General features: G+C 39.6%; 1 protein-coding gene across 1 annotated transcript in view; it reads right to left on the reverse strand.

Annotated features, from left to right (window-relative positions):
- Positions 1–22,342, reverse strand: part of LOC137993048 (prolow-density lipoprotein receptor-related protein 1-like) — a 93,001-nt gene that overhangs the window by 11,846 nt on the left and 58,813 nt on the right. The window contains exons 45-61 of the mRNA XM_068838704.1: positions 21,604–22,022; positions 20,826–20,942; positions 18,500–18,729; positions 17,719–17,906; positions 16,415–16,833; positions 15,798–15,932; positions 15,388–15,423; positions 14,420–14,761; positions 13,958–13,987; positions 11,985–12,329; positions 11,003–11,332; positions 8,019–8,406; positions 6,975–7,393; positions 4,198–4,311; positions 3,441–3,843; positions 2,557–2,981; positions 1,997–2,284 (exon numbers count right to left, since the gene is read on the reverse strand). Of these exons, the coding sequence (XP_068694805.1) occupies positions 1,997–2,284; positions 2,557–2,981; positions 3,441–3,843; positions 4,198–4,311; positions 6,975–7,393; positions 8,019–8,406; positions 11,003–11,332; positions 11,985–12,329; positions 13,958–13,987; positions 14,420–14,761; positions 15,388–15,423; positions 15,798–15,932; positions 16,415–16,833; positions 17,719–17,906; positions 18,500–18,729; positions 20,826–20,942; positions 21,604–22,022 (4,628 nt within the window). The remainder of the gene's footprint in view (positions 1–1,996; positions 2,285–2,556; positions 2,982–3,440; positions 3,844–4,197; positions 4,312–6,974; positions 7,394–8,018; positions 8,407–11,002; positions 11,333–11,984; positions 12,330–13,957; positions 13,988–14,419; positions 14,762–15,387; positions 15,424–15,797; positions 15,933–16,414; positions 16,834–17,718; positions 17,907–18,499; positions 18,730–20,825; positions 20,943–21,603; positions 22,023–22,342) is intronic.

A 22,342-nucleotide genomic window follows, 5' to 3' on the forward strand; every position in this document is an offset into this window, starting at 1 on the left:
TTTAAAAATCCCCGAGAAATAATAGTCGTATGTAAACTTGCATCAAGAAATGAAAAGCAAAAGAAGATTCCTCTATCATCTACCGTATTCCCGTTGCTCGTGCATTCTTATATCCGTATTTCCGGCTTTTTACTTCATTATATCCGTATTTTCGGCTTTTTACTTCAAATTTTACGACTTGGTACGCCATTTTGGTTGTATTCCTTGTTAGCAGTTGTCGTACCCAGATTTCTCTCACCTTATTCCCGACCGCCATTTAAAAACAATTGCATATCCTCGATGGACAAATTTGATCACGTGATCTGCAGTGTGCCAGGGTCTTCTCAAGACACACCGCCATGTTGAAAGCCGAAAAGACCCTCGGAACGAGGTCTTAAAATGTGGATCGAACACAAAATCTCAAAACGGATTTCGTCGCGGATTACACTAATTGCAAATCCAATTAGTGAAATCAGCGACGACATTTGTTTTCAGATTTTTTGTTTGATTGGAAATCCGAAGATCTAGATTTTACGGTCTAAATCCAGATTTTCTAATCAAAAGTGCCCAACATCTTGAAGCCCAAGGTGCATTCCGCATAGCTTCCACGCCATAGATACGCTAAGGGTTGCAAAATTCCACGCAAAGTGTCTTCTAGGCAGCCTAAGCAGTCCAACGCTGAAAAATGCTAACCACGTCACCAGTCTCTTGCCGCCGCGCAGCGATTAACTAAATATGCTTTAAAGTGAAAAACAATAGAAAGGCGAGGTGACACACGCTAACACGAACCCGGTGTGACCAACACATCACGCATGCGCACAACCATTTCACCCGGTCAATTACTTTTAAGACAATGTGCTTTATGTTGGAAACAGTACTCTGCGCATACTTCGTATATATAAAAAAAACAAGAACATTTACATGTTTTATTGAAATGCACTGTTTAGTCTAGACAAAAAAGTGTGAAAACCCATGAAGCAGTCTCCAATTGGTCAATATCAAAAATACCATGATACTCTTTGTATGTCCTCCCAAAATTTTGCATAGGCATTGTTTCCAGTTTCTCTTGGGACCATTATAAGTCCCAATAGAAAACAAAAACAATGCATATGCAACATATTGGCTAATCGGTTGCCTTTTTTTTCACACAATCTGATAATCCATGTTCTTCACTTTTAAGGAATCGTTTGAACGGTTTACAATGTCAATGCCATACGCCAAAAAGTCCGATTACACGCCAGTACGCCGCAAAATTTTAAAACCCATGCCGAACATCGCGTACCCTACACTAAATGCACCCTGGCTTGAACGACAAGGTCACTTTCCAAGGACTCTAAACTGCCTTCCAACTCCCTGCAACAATAGCATTCGCTATGTGCTAAAGAAAATCTACACTTTAATTTCCACACGCGCACCTACCCAATACAAAAGTCTACCAATGAATAAAAGGAACGAAAGAAGTGTCGATGCAAAAAAGGAACAGCCAAAGAAAACAATTATTGAAAGAAGTCTCGGTAGGTACGCACGGCCATCAGCATGCAGAATATGCAAGCTTTCTTACCATTTAGCGACTTCAACGTTTCACTGAAATTTATCCTTCATTTGCCGTTCTAGTGCTTTGTCAGCTTCTATTTCCTTCTCGTACTTGACAATTCATTCCTTGTCAGCCTTTGGGTCGTCAGCAGAGACGATAATATCTTCATCGCTGAGGTACGTGATATCGATGGAGATAAATCATGACCATGATCTTCCATTTGAATGTCGCAATCCATTTTGGAGTTTTCGGAGTAATGACCAGTGTCAGAATCTGGCGCGGTGAAATACATTAAAAGAAAAATTTGGCGCCACAATTTTTTGCTCTCCCGTAACCTCTTTTGTTAAGCTGTGATTCCCTGAAACTCAAGTTTTTAAGTGGCACAGAAAATCGAGTATTTGTCCAAACAAAAAAAATTGGGCCTAAAGGCTCCCAAAATACTCTTAATTTTAAGAGAAACCTTATAACTTGAATGCAGCTTACCCAATGGGATTTCGCAATTAATACCATAGAAGTATCCTTTGCATTCGCAATCGAAGACTTTGTCAGTGTCAATCTTACACGTAGCACCATTCTGACAGGTATTGGGATCTTTGCAAAGGTCAATGGCCGTGGTGGTTTCCGTGGTGGTACTCGGAGCTGTTGGTCGTACGGGTAGTGTTGAACACGGTCGAACATCGCCTTCATCAGGACATGCACACTGGTATCCAGTGGGCTTTAGTAGGCAAAGGTGAGTGCAGTGACCATTGTTAACATAGCATGGATGAGTAGCTAAGGACGAAAAAAGAAGGTTTATTGGAGTAAAAGATTGAATAGTTGATAGCAAATATTTGTATCTGAACAATATGTCCAGAATTATGACGGACGCAGTTTATGGCCCTTATCAGCCAGACTTAGTAGCTGGAAAGACTGGGAGTACACGAGAAAAACCCTCGGGTCGGGTTGAAATCAATTAAATTGTAGCCCGCAAACGATACAGGTATGTATTATTATTTATCTTCTTGTCATTTATTTATTTATTTATTTGTTGGGTCAATACTAACTGTTTCGTTGAGGAGTCCCTTTCTTAATTGCCAGGCCTTTAGGCACATACTGTCCGTCCGCAACGACTTCCGGCAATGACTGATAAGCATGGGCAGTCTTATTGATTCGAAGCACCCACTGTAGCCAATCTTGGTTCCAATATAAAAATTGGTCATCAATCACAACTGCAGATGTACCACCTACAAGCATCTCAAAGGGGAACAGCACTTGGATACTACCATTCTCAACTGCATCAAGGTCAAGAAACATTATTTTTGCCAAGGAGCTGCTTGCAAAGTAAATTCTATTGATGGTAACATCCAGGGCAAGACCGTCAACAATGATTGTATCGTTATTGCTTAGTGTCAGTGAAAAAACCTCCCTGCGATTTGCTCCATCCATGTGAGCACATTCAAGGAATCCATGATCCGCCCAACACATACGCCTAAAAAACAAAGAATGCGGTGTATTACTAACGTTAACTAAACTGATGAAACGGGCAAATGCATTAAGGGTAAACAGCTTTTTCTCAGCACGTAATTTCCAACTGCTTACCCATGCGAGATCTTTTTTGCTCATTGTTCATGTGACATAAAATAATTTTGAGACCCCGAGTGTTGAAGGGTCCGGATTGATACGGCCTTCCAGCACAAACTGAAGGTAGTGCACGGGCAACAAACAGATTTAGTCAGCAAGAAAAAAACATCCACTGCAGTGGAGGGACTATTTCAAGTATTTTAATTGTAGTGGAGGGACTATTTCACGTATTTTAATTAATTTATTGATGTGTTGCAGGGAATCACGAGGACAAAGTGAAAACTAACGTTTACGCGCAGCGCAGAATTATATAAATATATTGCAAATGCGCAATCCCCAGCCAATGGACAATTTAGTCGTTCCTTACCCTCTTGTTGTGTCCAAAACTATGTCGTTAGGCGGCGAAGACAGCTTTGAAATCAAGACTTTGGGGTATCGCCCATCAAGCTTTGAAGCAAAGATTGACAAATTGCCCCCATTCACCCAATAAACGTTTCGTGCCACAAGATCCAAAGCAAGGCCATAAGCTTGGCTCACACCAGAATGAATGATTTCCTGGTCTCTTTCATAAAGATGTGTGCGTTCAAGAGTGCCTCGAGAGGAGTCCGTCCAGTAGAGACGATCTTCAAATGGATCAACTTCTATGTCACCAGGAGCTGTCTGGTTTTCAATATGCAGAGGAATGAGCGCGATATCTTGCGGCGTCAAAGGAGAGTACAAGATTTTGCCATGAAGGGAATCGGTAACAAATATGACGTCGCCAAATACGCCTACGATAAAAAAAAACTGAGATATAAAGCGTTTATGCGTTGAAAGACCAACTTTGGGGATAACAACGAGAGCAATCCACCAATCCATATTCGAGGCAATCAGGTATATATTTGTCAAAGAGAGGGAAATGCGCGAGTGAAAGTCATGACTGGTTGCCAAATGAAAAAGTGGTGGGAGATATCTTTCATAGCGTAGGAATTATTCTTTTCGAGCCGCGGTTTGGGGAATTGAATAATAGTGGCGTTACGTTCAGTACCTTCGTCCTACTCTTATTAAAAGTTGATTCCAGTCAACATCCGCACAGATCGCAATTTGCACACATCTCAAGTGATATCTGGAAGGGGAAAACTTACATGACACTTCATCTTCTTTGAGCTCCATTCCGGCTTGGCACATACATGTTCGACCACTTGGATTTAATAGACACAACTGAGAGCAGTCGCCATTATTCTCACATGCATGACTTTCTGGAAGATAAGTATACAGTTAATAGGAAAAGAGGTTCTGGCAGACTTAAAAAAAGCAACGAACCAAAGATTCACCCTATTTAAAGAAATAATCACTCCGATTTAATTGCAAGGTTATCTGGGGTAAGTTTTTATCCAGGAAGAGTTATCCACCGTCGTATCCTAGTTTTAATAACAATAATAATAATAATAATAACAATAATAATAATAATAATAATAATAATAATAATGATGATGATGATGATGATGATGATGATGATAATAATATGAACATGAACATGTCCCAGAAGGAGTAGTTGAAACTGAAGAAGTCAAAGTTTTGTGGGATATCAATGTTCAGTGTGACAATATGATAGAGGCAATGAGACCAGACATAATTGTAATTGACAAGTAAGAGCGAAAGGGGATAATCATCGATATTGCTGTACCAGCTGATGTAAGAGTAGGGGAAAAAGACAGGGAAAAAGTGGAAAAATACCAGGACTTGAAGAGAGAGGTCGGAAGACTGTGGAAACTCAAAATGGTAGAAGTCGTACCTGTAGTGATAGGAGCCCTTAGAAGTGCCACCAAAGGATTTGATAGGTGGATTGGAAAGCTAGGGATACCATTCAATGTTGGAGTAATGCAAAAAAACTGCCTTGTTGGGAACCGCAAGGATATTGAGGAAAGTGTTGGAAATGCGAAGAAGAGATAATTCTGTTAGCCTTTGGTCATTTGTTATGACTCGGCTAACAGAAGAAAAGACGGCAATGACAACAGCCAGAACATGATGTTGAAACTTTATAATAGTAATAATAATAATAATAATAATAATAATAATAATAATAATAATAATAATAATAATAATAATAATAATAATAATTGTTGTTGAAGAAGAGAGTCTGCAGGACTATGAGAGGAGGAGGAAAGACGAGAAAGTTGAAAACTGGAAAGAGAAAGCCCTACACGGTGCGTTTGTCTAACAAATATCAGATGAAACTGGAGAGGAGTCTTGGAGATGACTCAGGAATGGATTCTTAAAAACGGAGACAGAAGGTTTGATTTCTGCTGCTCAGGAACAAGCTTTAAGAACAAACTCCTCAGAGACACCACTGTGTAGATTGCGTGGAGATGCCACTGAAACAGTACGACACATTGTCAGTGGATGCAAGAACCTTGCCCAGAGAGAGTATAGGAAGCGCCACGACGAGGTGGCCATGTGAGTACACTGGGAGTTGTGCAGGAAGTATGGGATGGAGGGTAATGACAAGTGGTATGACCATCAACCCTTGCCAACCGCAGAAAATGGAGAAGTGAGGATTACCTGGGACATGACTATCTGCACAGACAAAGTGCTGAAACATAATTGGCCAGATATTACTCTAGTGCATAAAGACACACAGAAATGGACATTAATTGACAAAGCTGTGCCAGTGGACCAGAACATCACCAGAGCTGATGAGGAGAAGGTTGAAAAGTACCAGGAACTAGCATTTGAAATCAGAAGGTTTAATGAGGCCTTGAAAGTCACAATAATACCTATCATGATTGGTTCTATTGGAAGCATATCAAAAGGTGCACAGACCTGGTTTGGCAAGCTAGATGTACCTGACTTCCTTGGAAGGGTACAATTATCGGCCATCCTTGGAACTGCTCACCTTTTACGGAAAGTGTTGTCTCTAAGCTACGGGAGGTTGCTGAGACACAATAGGCATTACCCAGTGGAACAACTGGAGAGAATCGAATTGAATAATAATAATAATAATAATAATAATAATAATAATAATAATAATAATAATAATTGTCACGCTAATCGCCGTTCCAAGTACAGCAACGACGTAGCTCAACAAGCTCATATCGAAAGCATACTATGGCGCCTGTGGCTGCCGCTATACGGTCCATGTGTGTCCTTAAAGCTCAGCTTAAATCCAGCTGGGATCCTCCGCTGTATGCTGGTTTTTGCTGGGGGGCGGGGGGGAAACCAGAGGACCTGGCGAAAAACCCTAAGAGCAGCGTAGAGAAAAAACACAAAGTCAACCCACTTATGGCGTAGGGTCCGGGAACCTGGGGCCGCATTGGCGGGAGGCGAGTGCTCTCACCAATGTGCCATCCCTGCTCCTGCTCTAGTTGATAGATGCTAGGTCAAAGCTAATAGGCATGTTGTCCGGGATTTTTCATTACTTACACGGCCAAAAGGCAGCTATTACAAAGAATTATTAATTAGTAATTGTTCGTAATTGTGACAAAAAATAAAGGGGAATCTTTGTTCACAACATTTTGCCTCACTCTAGCAAAGCCTTCATGAAATCAGATTATCTCACCTTGAAAGCTTAAAATTTGATAGCTTGCTTAATTTAACTAGTGTGTATTTTAAGAAGCTAGAAACAAATTGGTTTGATGATGACAAAAAAACGAAGCTTCCCTTTGACCTGGACTACAGAGACATTGGATAGAAACCCTAGACACAGTTTTAATAAACTGCATTCCATGTCAATCCAAAAATAAAACGATTAGTTGCAAAGAGCTGCATCTAATATCTGGAATGTTCATTCAGCAAAACGTTCCTAGGACTAGTTTAAAGTTGAGTATAGTTTTTCGATTTAGATTTCTCCGTCTGCGCAGAGACGGAGAGGTAGAGGTAGGGCCGCATAAAGAGATTTCGCGCTCATCTTTTAGGTTACTACCTGGTGTAAGGGCAGCGCTGGAATTGTATGCGTATATCCCAGTTGGGTACCAAAATCCATCAGCTATCATTTGTGCGTTGCTTTGATTGGTTGTCTCAGCTTTGAATATAGCTCCTGAAAATGGACCATCTCCTGTAGCCGTCCAGTAAAGAATATTGCTTTGCATTGTTAGACCTACGGGATGATGAAGGTTTCCAGAGAGCAGTGTATGAATTCTCATAGTTGCTACATCAAAGTATTGTATTAGATTATTGTAAGAGTCGGAAAAGAACAGACGGTTTCCAGGCTTATCCAAGACTACGTCAACGGTTGTCGGTGAGGTTCTTTTATAACTCGCAAGGATAATCGCGTTTTTCCCATCCATATCAGCTCGGCGTATCTCTACCTTATCGCCAGCAACTGAAGAATAATATATGTACCTGCGAGGAAGGAAAAGCCATATTTGTTATCGGCACTTTTTATCCAGCCATATCATTTCATATTAAACACATAAAGCTGATAATTTCTTGGCTTTTTCTTACGTTACGAGAGAGCAAATTTCAGTTGGACCAAAGAAAACGTTAACATACGAAAAGGGCGACACAAACATCGCTGCTGTCTTTGTAAGGAGCATAATCATGGACGTTTGATGTGATGGAAATTGACCTAATCCTATTGCTGTGGCTGCAGCATCGTCTTTGTTCGCTCAAACCATGTATGCTTTATATCAAGTTATCAATGCTTCATGCAACTTTATCTGTTAAAGGTGTAATGCGCCCGTGGGAAGGACAGGCGAAAGGACAACTAAAAAACCATTGCGATAGGCAGGATGTCGTAAGTTTCCTATCCAGTGCATCCTAGGTTGTCTTATTTTCATTGCAAAATAACGCCTTTTAAGTCCTTGGCTTTCGCTTAACTAGAAAATTTACCCTGAAAAGGTTTTCTTTACGTGACGTTATGAGGCCAGATTGAACTACAGTATAGTACATTTATTATTTGTTTTGTTTCCCCTAAGCGATGTGACTACTGGTCTAGGTTACTAAAACATTGTACACTGAAAATTACCCTGAAAAGGTGTCTAAAGCAATTCCTTGTGGCGATGGCACGTTAATTAGGACAGCTTCATGGGGCCGCCCAATAGTTCGAACCACGATGTGGTTTTGGGATTCGTCAGCAATGAAGATGTTCCCTCCAGCGAAATCTATGTCAATGCCCATTGCTTTCCAAGCACCTCTTCTTACGACTTGTACTCTTCCGTCGACGAAAGAAAACTGTCGAAGGTTCCCAAAGGAATCCGTCCAGTAGACAGATTTTCCATTCGGATCGTAAGTAACGCCAATTGGAGAGTACTCCGGAGAGAACGGTAGAATGATTGGACGAGCTGGCATCTGCATGGGAAGTTGAATGGCATAGCACGCTTTGCGACCTTCTTCACAAGTCAGTAGAAAGTTGTCTGTATATGGAATAAAAGAATAACAGTGGTTATATGTCAACAACGAGAAATATGAATATGTTATTTGCCAGCCAAAGGTCTCGAGTATGGCCCTAGGCCGCATACTCGAGACCGAGGGCACAGTTTTCCCCAATGCCGACCAACCTAGGCTGGCAAATAACGTTTTTATTTTTTTCTACGGGATTGCTGTGAAAGGGCCTAAATTGATGTTAACAAAAAAAAGTGCACGGCTTGAAATAAAGTTGAGTAATGAGCTCCAAATCAAAGCAATACATCTTCCCATTTTATTCACACATTCACATTTACATTTTTTGTTAATTACGACATTTATACGCTGTTAAAAAAAAACTTGAAAAGTTGCTGAACTCAGAAAATTTCGGAAAGGCACATTATTCACTTATTTCAATGAAGAATTTGATTCGCATAGCCATGCATTTGTTAGTAGGTTAATAGCGAACTGGAACGACAAGAAAGTAGTTAACCCGAACCTCAAAAGTAACAATGGTAAGCTGATCAATTCGGAAACGTTATTTAATTTCGGAAAAAAAAATTATCTAAAGGGAAAGTACAGCCTAGAAAAAGTTTCTCTGAATCAAAAGTTATTTACCTCTATTGTCATACTTGACCACTCATTTGGACTAAATGTGTTTAAATAGCCAACAATAACGCTTCAAAAATGGGCAAATTGAAATTGAAATCCGCCATCTTTGTTTTTGTGTGTGCAAACGAGGCTATGACGTAGCAATAGTCAAGGATTTCTCCGGATGACTTTATGTACTTGATGAAAAGAAGAAAAACACAGGCGAGGAGAGCAATACTTTGTAGACTTAAATCTTAATCCAGAGGCTAAATTGTATTGATATTGGCTCCACCTCTGAACAGATTTAACTCGTTGTATATGTGAGTTATATGCAGGAGTTTTACAAAGCGAAAGAGAGCTTGCAGTGCTATCCCGCGCTCATTCTGTGAAAAAAATGCCTGGAAATCAAGTTTAATCTGTCTACCGTGGCTTTCTACGAGATCCCTGTTACAACAAAACAATAGATCGATTGATATATTTCCATCAAATGGTAAGAGTAAATCGTTTCCGTATTTTCTATACTGCTAACAAAATTTAACCACATTTCAAGTTACGTTTATTAGCGGATAACAGTGAAAGTCGTCTACATATGGCTTTATTCAGTTTTCTCGCTCCGATATAATGATATTTTGGACTAGTTGACTGATATTTCCGTATGAAGCGAATGTCAGCAAGACCGATATTCATATACCTGAAGATCCCGCTTGAAGTCCTCCTTGGTAAAATAACAGACCCGAACAAATATAGCAGTCAGGTTTTCACGTTTGAGGAACCCATCCACGTTTTATTTTCGCCGCCCAACTTTTCTTTGAATTTTAATTTCTCAGTGTAAGCTTCGGTTTTTTTCTTATATGTGTTCTCAAATCTAGACAAGTGTCTAGTTTCATCCCCCTCGAAAGCGTACACCCCAACAGCGGTGATTGTTAATGGGAAAGAGCCTTGCTCCACGTGTTGAGCAACATCTGAATGTTTCATCGGCTTATTCTAAATTAAACGCTTCCCCGTGTGAAAGCAAACAAATACATTAATTTTGCTGAAGCATCGAAGACGGCTGTCACTGAAGGAAGAAAGTGAAAGTTACGCTTGTCGAATATTTCTCAGTTTGTCGCATGTTCAAAGTTCTTGTCTTTTACATTTGCTCTGGCTGACTTTTGCGGCCTAGTTTGATTGACTAGAAAATCTATAAGTATTAAGTGACTTGAGCGTCTGTCGCACTTATGGCCTACATAGCCTTTCTACCTATTGAACCACAAGACTGTTTGCCATAGTTCATCTTACATTTAAATTTCTCGAAGCAGAAAGGTCACACGAGAATGAGAAAGTGATCGGGGATCGAAGAACTTGGTAAGGTCGAACAAGTTTGTTGACTATTGCTACGTCATAGCACGTCATATCCAAGATGGCACTCTCCAAAAGGCAACTTCAAAGTGCTCTTGTCACATTTTAACAGGGAATTGGACAAAACGGCAATTATTTTCGAATTCCTGGGGAAAAGTGTTCGTACTTTCGAGAAACTTTTCCTAGACCGTACTTTCCCTTTAATCAGTGAAAACAAGATATCTAGAGGCAGTTCATGACGTCCGAGATGGCAAGGTTTTGTTCCTTAACCTCACTATTGGATTTATTGAGCCGCTACTGTGAGCCCGATTAATTTTAAGGCGCATCTAATTTTTGAATTCTCAACATTTGATAATTAATGCTTGTCATTTACCTCTATACAAAAGAGTTGTTATGAACAAATAATTTAGCTGTAGCTAAAATTGTCCCTTGAAACTTTATGCAAACACAAACCATGAACATCTCTACCCTGAAGTCCGTAGACTTAGTTTCCTAACCTGACCGAAGTATGAGCTGATTTTGCTTTGATGCGAACTATTTTAGTTAGTTAAAGGCCTTATGTCTTGAAGAGTCGCAGGAAAAAGCATTCATAGATCGTTTATATAAGAAAACAACCAGTGCTAGCATTTGAAAGGCAATGTTGACGTAGATAGTGACACATCAGGCAGCAACACTCACCAAATTCAGCGGTCTCATTTAAGCAAATAACTGATGCATCTTCAGAATGCTCACAATCATGATTATTCCATCCATCATGTGGGCAATCCTCAAGAGAGCCTTCATTTCCAGTGCAGTTAACTTCATCCAACCATATATGACCATTTCCTTCTCCAAATAAGCTGCTATGGGTGGCAAGATGAGCTCTTAAATATCCAAGTTGACGGCAAACTACGTGCGCGTCATTAAGATCCCAGGAATCGTCACAAACAGTTCCCCAGTGACCATCGTGGAATATTTCTACTCTTCCTTCACCGTCTCTATAGCCATCAGCAAGTCGCACAGTTTTACCTAAAATGAAATTTTCGCAAGCCTCGTAAGATTTGTTTATTGTTATCACGTGAACTCACCCTGCTAGAAAAGCCTTTCTCTTGCTTGCTCGATTTTGGCGTTCGCGAGGAAGACTGCATGAATCGAGTAAGATCTTTGTTGAGCATGTGCTGCATGTTGCCAGGACACAGTTTTGAACCCATTCCCAAGTGCTTGGCTGCGAGCACATCTTGCTAAAGCCGGTGATGCACGGTTCAACATTTGTTGATGAACAAATTTTGCAGCTGTTGTTCAACAAATGTTGAACAGTGTGTCATGTCATGTTAAAAGTTGAAATATGCCATTCAACACGTTGAACGTTGTTGAACGATGTTGAAAGAAAATAGAGATCAGCTCTATTCCGTTCAACACCTCTGTGCAACATGGTTCACCATTTGTTGACGAACAAATGTTGCAGGATGTTGAACCGTGTGTCATCGGCTTAACATTGATTTTTCATGGTATAGTGGGCTCAATTATAACCATCGGTTTTATCACGAAACGGATGCTCGCACTGGAAAGCCAGTTTGACGAGAGAAAACAAGATTGACTAGTACAGATGCTCGGGCTGCGGCGATTCAGGCAAAGGCTCTGCTCGCAGGGTGCGTTGAACGTAAACACAAAAATAATGTACCTGGAGCGGCTATTGGTGTATATTTGCAGACTACACCAACATCGTCAAAGTGACCACAATTGTGACTTCCCCATCCGCCATGACGGCAGTTGGCAATGCTCGGTTCATCCCCCACGCAATGAACATCATCGAGCCAAATTTGTGTTGGTGGTGGGGTCCCAGTGCTGTACCAGTTACAACAATGAGTGCTCCAGGCTCCTTCAGAATAACCCAGCATTCGACAAATGACGTTCGCTTCCTGAATTCCCCATGAGTCGTCGCATATTGTTCCCCAGGTGCCATTTAGGAACAATTCTACTCGTCCTTGATTCGATGTTGGGCCAGCACGCAAACGAACTGATAGTTCTGGAATAAAGAGGCAAAAGGGTGAAATATGTTAACTAACGCTTGTATTTCTTTTAAACCGTCATTAATATGCCAAAAGCATATTTTAAAAGCTGTTAGAACAGAACATTCTAAAACCTCTACTGTTCCATCCTTCATAGAAACTCCGGATTGCTCTTGGCCCTTCCGAGCATTCTATGAAGATCCTACTTTCAATGTCGAAAAGCTGGAGGGTGATCCTGGGTACTCGAATGTTGAATTTTTAATATTTTAAAGACTAATTCCAATTAATCATGTAAAAAATAACCTTAGTTTTAAATTTTTTGTTGATATTGACATGCTGATGTAAGGTTATGAACACAGTTGTAACTGAGCTTTCATCGCTGACGGCAAGACTAACCGGGCCTTTTTTTTGAAATATCATCGGGGGCTTTTGTCTCCAATTTGATCATTTTACGTCGTTGTCATGGCAAGAATGGCAAACAAATGTACGAAAACGAGAAGAACACCTGTGGGGCTTGGAAAACCATTGTTTTATAATTTGGTTCGTTGAAATTGTGCTTTGTTAAGGTTTTTTGGCGTTTTCCTTCCCGTGGTCGTCGTTGACATTATTGCTTAGGATCCCTAATCAAGAAGTCACGATGACGTAGAAGAGAAAAACAACGCTACAAAACGATGCGTTTAATGAGCAAAAACAATGGCATTGCACCTCTCTCGCAAACGTTTTACATTTTGATGCATTGCTCTGCCATCATATTCAAACAAAGACATGAAGTGGTTAGTTAGATGGGAGTTTAAGCGGGAGACGCGATCACAACACAATGATTTTTAAATTTGTTCCCTTACTCTCAAGCCGTTTATGCCAATTTAATTCATAGATAGCTAGCAAACATTAACACTGGACGAAAAAATGGATTTACACCAAATTTGCACAGTGCAAATACGGTGCAAAGATATACCTACGCAAGTGCAAACCATAAGCAAAGCTGGTAAAGTCCACATTTGCTACAATATTTGCATACCAATGTAAATAGGGTTGTAAATACGGACTTTACTAGCTTTGCTTAAGATTCGCACCAAAGTAGGTATATCTTTGCATCAAATTTGCACTGTGCAAATTGGTGTAAATCCGTTTTTTCGTCCAGTGTAAGCTTCAATAATGGGAACTTCATCGCAATAAAGAGAAATAATATTTTCCCGTGATGCACTCGTTCTTAAGTCGTTGGTGCTAAAGATATCTGTTAAAGGGGCAGTGTCATTGATTATTAGTAAAAATCTGGAGAGCAAAGAAGACCTGTTTACCGATATCAAACGAAAATTAACGGCCAAATTTTGTTCAAAAGAGCTACACAGAGTTCACAGAAACTATTTGTAAGTGTTTTTGGTTACGCGTAGCCAAGATTAATGGCCCGACGTTTTTAATGTTTCCCCTTGTATCTTAGATGAACTGCGTAATAACTTGGAGTGGCTTCTTTTTTCTTTTAAAATTTAATCGATTTGTAACTCACTGCGGTGATCCAGAAGCAATTTAAGAATGAAAAAGTCGCTGAAAATTGATTTAGTAAAATTATGGCCAAAATAAAAGGGATAATTCCCATGATACAACCGCTTTAAGAAAGAAAAGTCGCGTTCCAGTAAAATGGACTCACCTGGATGAGGTCCTGGTGCAAGAGTTGGGCCTTTAAGAAGAGAGAAAGGAAACCATTATCTGGTAGCAAAATCTATCATGCGAATAACTCTAAAAGTAAGGGTTACGTCAAGTTCACAACTTGAGCCAACTTTTATTGGATTATCTTCTGCGGAGAAGAGATTTTAAATTACGTGAAAACTTAGGTTAGGTTAGCCAAAGTACTGAGACAGGCCCACGCAAGGACAAAACAAAAAGGAAAATGACTCAGCTTGGAGTCGAGGCTACTACTTTGAATTAAATAATGAGGCGTTCATATCCTAAAATGCACGTAATTGGATACACGTCCATTTTTGATGAGTTTTAACGAAGTGCCTCGTAAATTCTAAGCATTTTCTATGAATCTGATTTACTCTTCAGCGATGGTGTATGCGAAACAATAAGTTCCTTCATCAACAGTGTTTCCTTTTATCCCAGGCCTTACCTTCACCCGTTGGAACAGAGCCGTTGTCGCAAATAACTCCTGCATCCTCAAAATGAAAACAATTGTGGATATTCCATCCCCGGTGTCGACAAGCAGCGATGGTCTGTTCGTCACCACGGCACTTGACGTTATCCAACCAAATATTTGACGAACTATCACCTTCGCCAAAATAGGCCCCTCTAACAGCATATCGCGCTCCGGTAAAATTTAGCATTCTGCAGACAACATTTGCTTCCCTAAACCCCCAATGATCGTCGCAAATGGTGCCCCACTGCCTTTGATAATACACCTCAACGGTGCCTTCATGGGAGAAGTCGGACCCAATTAGACGTATCGTAAGGTCTGCAATGAACAGCGAAGTTATTTTTACGGAAACAACAGACGACCAAAGGACGAAAAACGCCCCTGCCCCTATTTATTCACATATCCCGTTTTTGTTGTTCCGCATTCTATTCCACAAAAAAATAATAATAAAAACAAAAAACAAAAAAACAAAAAAAACAAAAAAAGGAGCATGTTGCGTAAAAAGGCGATTAATTTCGATTTTCGTTCTTGAGATGCACAGAGATTATATTTTCTTGGTATTATTTGATGTATTATGAAGAACTAATCAAAATTCGTTTAAGCAATCGTACATCTCGTTCAGTTTTTTGAGCGGCATTTCTGTTTTCTTGTTTTAAAATAAATTCCTCAACTGAGCAAACAGAAGCAAACCTTTCCTCGGCCATTTTTCAAAGCGCGCGGTTTTCGTGCAACAGTTGTCGGATGACGTTCCATTCGATACGTTCATTCAACATTAGTGAAATTTCGTCGTTCGCGTTTCTGATTGGACGAACGATATTTGTTCACAGTGAAAATTTTGCCGTTCGTGTTCCTGATTGGCTACATTTAGAATCAGTACGAATTTTATTCATTATGACTTTCGTGGATAAATTTCAGTACCTATGAAATAAAAAAACCTTCTTTACCTGGTACAGGCGGTGGCGGTGTGCTTGTGGGACTCACTGCAGATTAAAAAAAGAATATGAGACACATGAATGAGTTTCACCGAAGCCAACTCTTATGTCATGGTGAATTTTCTACATCTATAAATCTGACAAAGCACTTATCCCTTATTAAAATAATTAAAGGAAATTGTGCCTCTGGCGTCTATTTTTCAAATTTCTCGAGCTTCGTTCAAACGTCTTGATAGCCGGACTTGATTATTCATTTGGGCGACAAATCACCAGCTTGGACGATTCACGTGGACAACGCACGAAGCATTAACAGTTCTAAAAATGTTCCCCTTTGGCTCTAGCTATTTTATCCTTCTTCTCCTGATTTGTTTTGGCCACGTTCGCTTACTCTCGGACTCTTTTGAATGAACGTTTTTCATTACCTTCTGTGCAAGTTCTGTTATCATCTGTTAAGGATGCTCCGTTTGGACATGCGCACTTGTACCCTCCACCAGGAGCCAAAAGACAAAGATGGCTGCAACCACCGTTCATTATACTACATGTCCTGACCATCAAGCCTGAAAAGTAAATTTTGTGTTTAAATGCATAGGAATGGACCTGTTCCTTACTAGCTGTTCAAACTGAAAAGGAATAAATATTGATGATCTGTATTCGTGTTCTAATGGGAGTGGACTAGGATAGTCTGCTAAGAAGACCTTTTAAATACAAGCAACCATAATTTACTGGCGTAGTACCGTAGTAACGAAACTGTAATTTATCAAAGACTCAAGAAAGTGGTATAGCTATGGACATATATTATGGGGTTGCACCCAACATCAAAAGACAGGTTTTTTGGGAGGAGTAAACAAACTGACCGGGTCCTTTCCTGTAACTAAAGATCTGATTTTGGTTGAAACACAAAGCGTAGAGAACATCTAAGACGTTCATAAGAAAGGCCATGCAAACTATTCATATGCAAGGTTTAAACAGGAAGATATGCATAATTCACGAATAAAGATTACAACCACAAAATCGAAGTTTATTGATAACATATAATTACCAATTGGTTGTCTTGACTCGTGAGCGACCACTGCCCCCGTTAAATAGACATCAGTGAGATGGCCAAAATTAAACATTAGCAAAGGCTGTGTTGTGTTGAACCACTGGATACTTTGGCTGTTCCAGTCCGCCCAATAAAGATTATCACCATATAAGGCTAGATCAGCAGGAAAAATGTTTTCACCGATGTAGTGTATAGTGTCAACGTTACTTCCATTTAAGTCTGTAGTATCGATGTAGTTATCATATGAATCCATCCAATAAATGCGCTCAGCATCATAGTCAATGACCACACTCATGGGGAAATACTCATGATACCAATAAGCACCAAGATTACGCAAAACTCTTCGATTCTCCCCACTTAGATCAGCTCGTTCTATTTTAGGGTCTATATAGCCCCAGTCTGTCCAGAACATGTATCTTGAAAAATCAATGACAATAATAAGTTTAAAAAGGTAACAACAACAACAGCAACAACAACAACAGCAACAAGGTTCGGTGTCAAAGGCGTAGGGATAAACGATGAAGATGCAAATTAGAAAATCGATAAATGCAAGTTCTGAATAAATGAATGAATGCATAAGAAATATCTAGTGTTTTTATAAATGTATTATTGGTTTTCACGTGACGTTAAGGCCGCCATGTTGGTGTCCCCAAACAAAGACACAGCGCTCATATTGGCGTCCCGACCCAATCCTCCGAGAACTGAACTCTAATGCTATGAAAACGTTTTTTTTTTGTTTTCGTTGAAAAACATGGGTTTTTAGCATGTGAGTGAAAACCAAGAATACACTGATAGTTTTGAACCTTTAGCGTTTTGCTTAAAACCTGTTTGTCGTGCTAAAATAAGGTTTTTTTTGTTATTTATTTGTTTGAGCAGGTTGAAGTTTTGGCACCCATAAGAGAAAAGTTGAAGTTGAAGTTGAAGTTTTGGCACCCATATACACACAGAGGACAGCCACAACCCCGGGAACTTCATCCCCTACTCTTCTCGAATAATTTGTGGGTTCTTTAATGTCCCACAGGGAACTAATTAATGGAAGTTATTTGTGAGACGGGACCTCCGGCTTACCGTCCTTATCCGAAGAGACTTGAAAGACTAACCATTTGTGGATGTAATTACAAAGGCAGCACTTTCTTCTCAGTTATTTAAAGACCCTGACTCGTAGTCACAACCTCCCGCATGGTGGCCCGGTGCTCAACCAACTGAGCCACTGGTGCGCGGTACGTGGCAGAGTTCACGCGGAACGTTTTATGTTCACAACCCAAAAAATTACACAACGTAGAAATTCAATAGAAGCTTACCCCGACGTTGGGTCCACAGCGATCCCACGGGGGTTGTACACTTCATCGGTAAATAGTGTCTTCCTATAGCTTCCGTCCATGTTCGCTACTTCAATTCTTTCAAAGATGTAATCACTCCAGTATATCTTTCTGGTTTTCCATTCCACTGCCAATCCATCTACTTGACCCAGGTAGTCTCTTATAATAACCTATGATTGAAGGGAAGATGTTATGCAAAGTTAACTCAGGTGGTGATAGACAGTGATAACGATGGCGAGCAGGTCTGGCGCATTGGTGAGAGCACTCGCCTTCCACCAATGTGGCCCGGGATCGATTCCCGGATTCTACACCATATATGGGTTGAGTTTGTTGGCTCTCTACTCTGCTCCGAGAGGTTTTTTCCCGGGTAGTCCGGTTTTCCCCTCTCCTCAAAAACCAAACTTTGCAGGCGTAGCTCAGTTGGCTAGTGCGCGGCTTTCGGAGCAAGGGGTCCCCGGTTTGATCCTTGGTAACTTCAAGGTCTGTTTCCACTTTCCTCTGATCAGTGTAGCTATAGCTTTAAATATCCGTGAAACGGAGCACTGACAGAGAGGGAGGGAAGTTAAAGACGCAACGTCGGCTTCCATTGATACCAGTTTCGTAACTGAAGGTACTACCGAAGTTAAATAAATTGACTTCACTTTACTTTATGGCGCTTATGATGATGATAATGATGATGGAGTTGATGAGAAGTTACATGCATCGTAGAACAACAAATAAAGGGATATGAGACATTTTGTTGAATACTTTTTTTCTACTTTACCTCTGTATAGCCAGTAACAAGACTCATTCTACTTATAGTCCACTCTTCATGATCACTCCAGAATATCATTTGCTCCCCGTAATGAATGTCAATTGCCCCAGCATCGCTAAGTCCCGTTTTCACCGTCTTTACATTGATATAGGTGTGATTGTAGGTCTGCATGTTAACGCATTTGATGCTGTGCTGATCAGAGAAGTACATACTTGGTTTTTCCATGCACCCAATAGTGTCTAAGCCAAAGTAACATTAGCGTCAGATAGGTAGATGAATGGATTGAAAAGAGTTTGGATGAAGAGGAAAACTGCTCTGCGAAGGTGTTTTAATAGAAAGGAATGCTTAGACGCTCAAAAGGGAATGAGGTCTGACGAATCTCCGTGAACGGATTGTCTATCTTTATAAAGTCGTTGGAATGATTTCGAAGAAATAAATTATAAAATAGGAGAGCTTTCAATATCACAAAGACGAGGAATTATAAAAATCATACCAAAAAAGGATGCAGAACTAAATGCATTTAGAACTGACGACTGTTAACACTATTAACTTGCGATTATAAAATTGCAACCAAAACCATAGCAAGCCCTGTTAAAACTGTCATCCCAAAGTTTATTTCAGACGATTAATTTTTAAAAAGGTTTTATAAAAGCTAGATACATCGGCGAAAATATTCGTGTAATTGACAGTTTTGTTTAATGTACTGCCGAGAGAAACATTCCAGGATTACTACTTTTTGTCGATTTTGAGAAGGCTTTTGACACATTAGAACAATCTTTTATTCAAAAAACTTTCCAGCATTTGGTTTTGGCGCATCCTTATTGAACTGGATAAATAGAATTTTAATAAAAATATATTTCGTTGTGATGTTTGAAAACCAGCAACCAAAATTGGAATTTATGTTTACCGGTAAAATCCGTTCACAGGTTGATTCTGTTTTTACCAAGGCTAAATTGGTGATCCTCATTTTACCTAGGTTGAATACGCACTCAGATGAATTGAATGAATTTTTTTGGAGCCTAAATTAAGCCTAGAGGGAGATTAGGGCAAGGTTAGGACAAATTGTAGTTATTATACATGCATGTCAATTTACTTATTATATAAAAGCAATTAATGAAAAGAACTGTGCTGAGCTGAGCGTGTTCGTCGTTGTAGGGCAGTGGCGAAGACGCAGGATATTAAATGTCCCAAATAAGTCTGAAAGCTCCGAGTTCGAGTATCGGTAAGTGCACTTTACATTCTTTGTTCCTTTACTATGTTGTAATGTGGAGACTGAATAGATAAATGTATGAATATAGAAACCGAAAAGAGAAAAACGAAACAGCAAGAATATAATAATAATAATTCTCAATAATAATATGCGATATAAGGCGAGATTGCCGTGATCATTTTGTTAGCGAACGGACTTTGGGCGCGATCACCCACGAGTTTGCAAAGCAGAAAGGTCTCTGATGAGTCCCTTGGTCGGGACGAAACGAGCTTCGTAAGACTAAACACGAACAATGCATTTTCACAAGTAACTGTCAACTTTATTGTCAACAATAATAATAATAATAATAATAATAATAATAATAATAATAATAATATTACACAAGTATTTTTATCAGCTAAAATAAAATACTATTGACTTGACTACAATAAAGAGCTAGAAAGTATTTTCCTCCAATGTTACTTATAGTACAACCATGTTTATTGCATGAAAATTTCAATCCCTCAGAATCAACATTGATATCGCAAAAAAAAAATGAATACGATAATAAGATGAAAGATATGAACTTCAAGTATGGAAATCTACCACGAAAAACGATAAAAAGTAAGAAATAAAATATCGTCCTCAATAATAATAATAATAATAATAATAATAATAATAATAATAATAATAATAGTATTTTCATACTTGTAACGAGCATTTTCACACCACTCGCTGTGTTGAGATGCGTAAGACAGAGTTTGAAGGGAGGTATAGAGAGGTTTCAGTCCTTTTTTTAGGGGGGGGGGGGGGGTGATAGCTTCCTTAAACTAGGTTTTGAGTACATATTCAACCTTGTTAAAATGAGGATCACCAATTTAATTTAACCTACTGCAGTGAAAAACGGATTCAACCTGAGACTTGATTTGACCGAAAGTATTTACACCTTTGTGATAACGATGTTGAGTATTTGAAGGTACTCATTTTCTCCAGTTATCCTCCCATTAGTTATTGTCGTCCATACTACAGATACCTATCAATGTACCCTGTATTTTAGGAATAGTTTCTTTGCAGTCACTTATACGAACCTCAACAGGTAACAATAACGACAAATATCACACCAAGCATAGAATAAATAATACTTACTCGTAGCGTGGGTACTTTCCTGACAGATTGCTTTCGGATCGTCGGGACATGCACACCTATAGCCTCCCGGTTTTAATAAACAAAGATGACTACAAGCCTCCAAACAAGGATGTGGTACTGCAAATGCAAAATATGGAAAAATGGTACGTTAGTATCCACCATCACCCCTTCTACTTACGATTATAGAAAGGCAGTACGAAAGCGAAGCTTATTTACTTTGTAATTCTCATTTTTTGTCTTAATAATTCACTTCATCCTGTTGAATAAGGCGCATGCAAGATTCCAGACCACAGATGTTTGGCAAAATCAGAGGCTAGCAAAAAAAATTACAAAAGGTAGACTGAAGGCACCACCATAATAGAGTTCTTTAGAGGGAACCAAATGTGGCGGCCTAAGACCAGTTAAAATTTTTGAATTAACTTAGCTTTGCTTTGGTTAAACATGCACTAATGTTTCACTGCCCAACTTGTCCAACTTTCACGGATACCGTCCTTTCCTAGCATATTGACCTAAACAACACAGGGTTGAATTCGATGCTTTCTTGCACTTGACATCTTTCGCAGCATCTTTGCATTGCTCAGTTAAAAAAAACACGATCTTAACTCAGAAACATGCATAAAAATATACGTTTCATTTTAAATCTCTCCTAACCCGATAAAGAAAGACGAAAGACATCACAAAGGCTGTTTCGCTCTTTCAAAATTGGCCTGAAAGCAACCCGGCCAAACAAAGGCTGAACCGGAAGTGTTGAGAAAATTAGTAATTCTTAGATACTTACTGCGTGGTTTAGGATCGCCTTTGTTGATTACCATTCCTCGGGGACTGTACATTCCATTAGCTATGATTTCCAAATTGCCATCAAACTCCGTCTTATTGATCCGATACACATTTTCAAATATGTATTCATTCCAATAAACAAATTGATCGTCAACCTCAACATCACGAGGAACCCAGAAGAGCCAAAAGCTGTTAAGCATAGTTTGAGGAACACCAAGTCCAGGTAAACTGAGGTCAACGTACAGCAAACTTGAAAGCCAGTAACTGGCAAAATAAATTTTATTTGTTTCAGCATCCAACGCAAGACCCTGAGCATCGTATTCATACCCCGATTCAGTTCTTAAGTAAACAACCTTCCTTCTAAATTCTCCGTCCATGTGGGTGCTTTCAATAAATCCATGATCCGACCAATACAGCAACCTGAAACCAAAGGATAAAACTTTGAAACAACGTGGAGAAAGGAGAAAATAAACGCATTTTACAATACAACTACCCTATCAATACTACGACCACTACAACTACCACCACTTCTGCTGTCTGCTGCTGCTGCTGCTGCTACTACTGCTGCTACTACTACTACTACTACTACTTCTACTACTACTACTACTACTACTACTACTACTACTACTACTACTACTACTACTTCTACTACTACTACTACCGGAGCACCATAGCGTCAATGTGTATAGCTAGGGGGTTTGGTTCCCCGGCTCAGTAATATATGTAAGATCAGATTGTTG

This window comes from Montipora foliosa, chromosome 2 (assembly GCF_036669935.1).
Source record: "Montipora foliosa isolate CH-2021 chromosome 2, ASM3666993v2, whole genome shotgun sequence".
Classification (NCBI taxonomy): Eukaryota; Metazoa; Cnidaria; class Anthozoa; order Scleractinia; family Acroporidae; genus Montipora; species Montipora foliosa.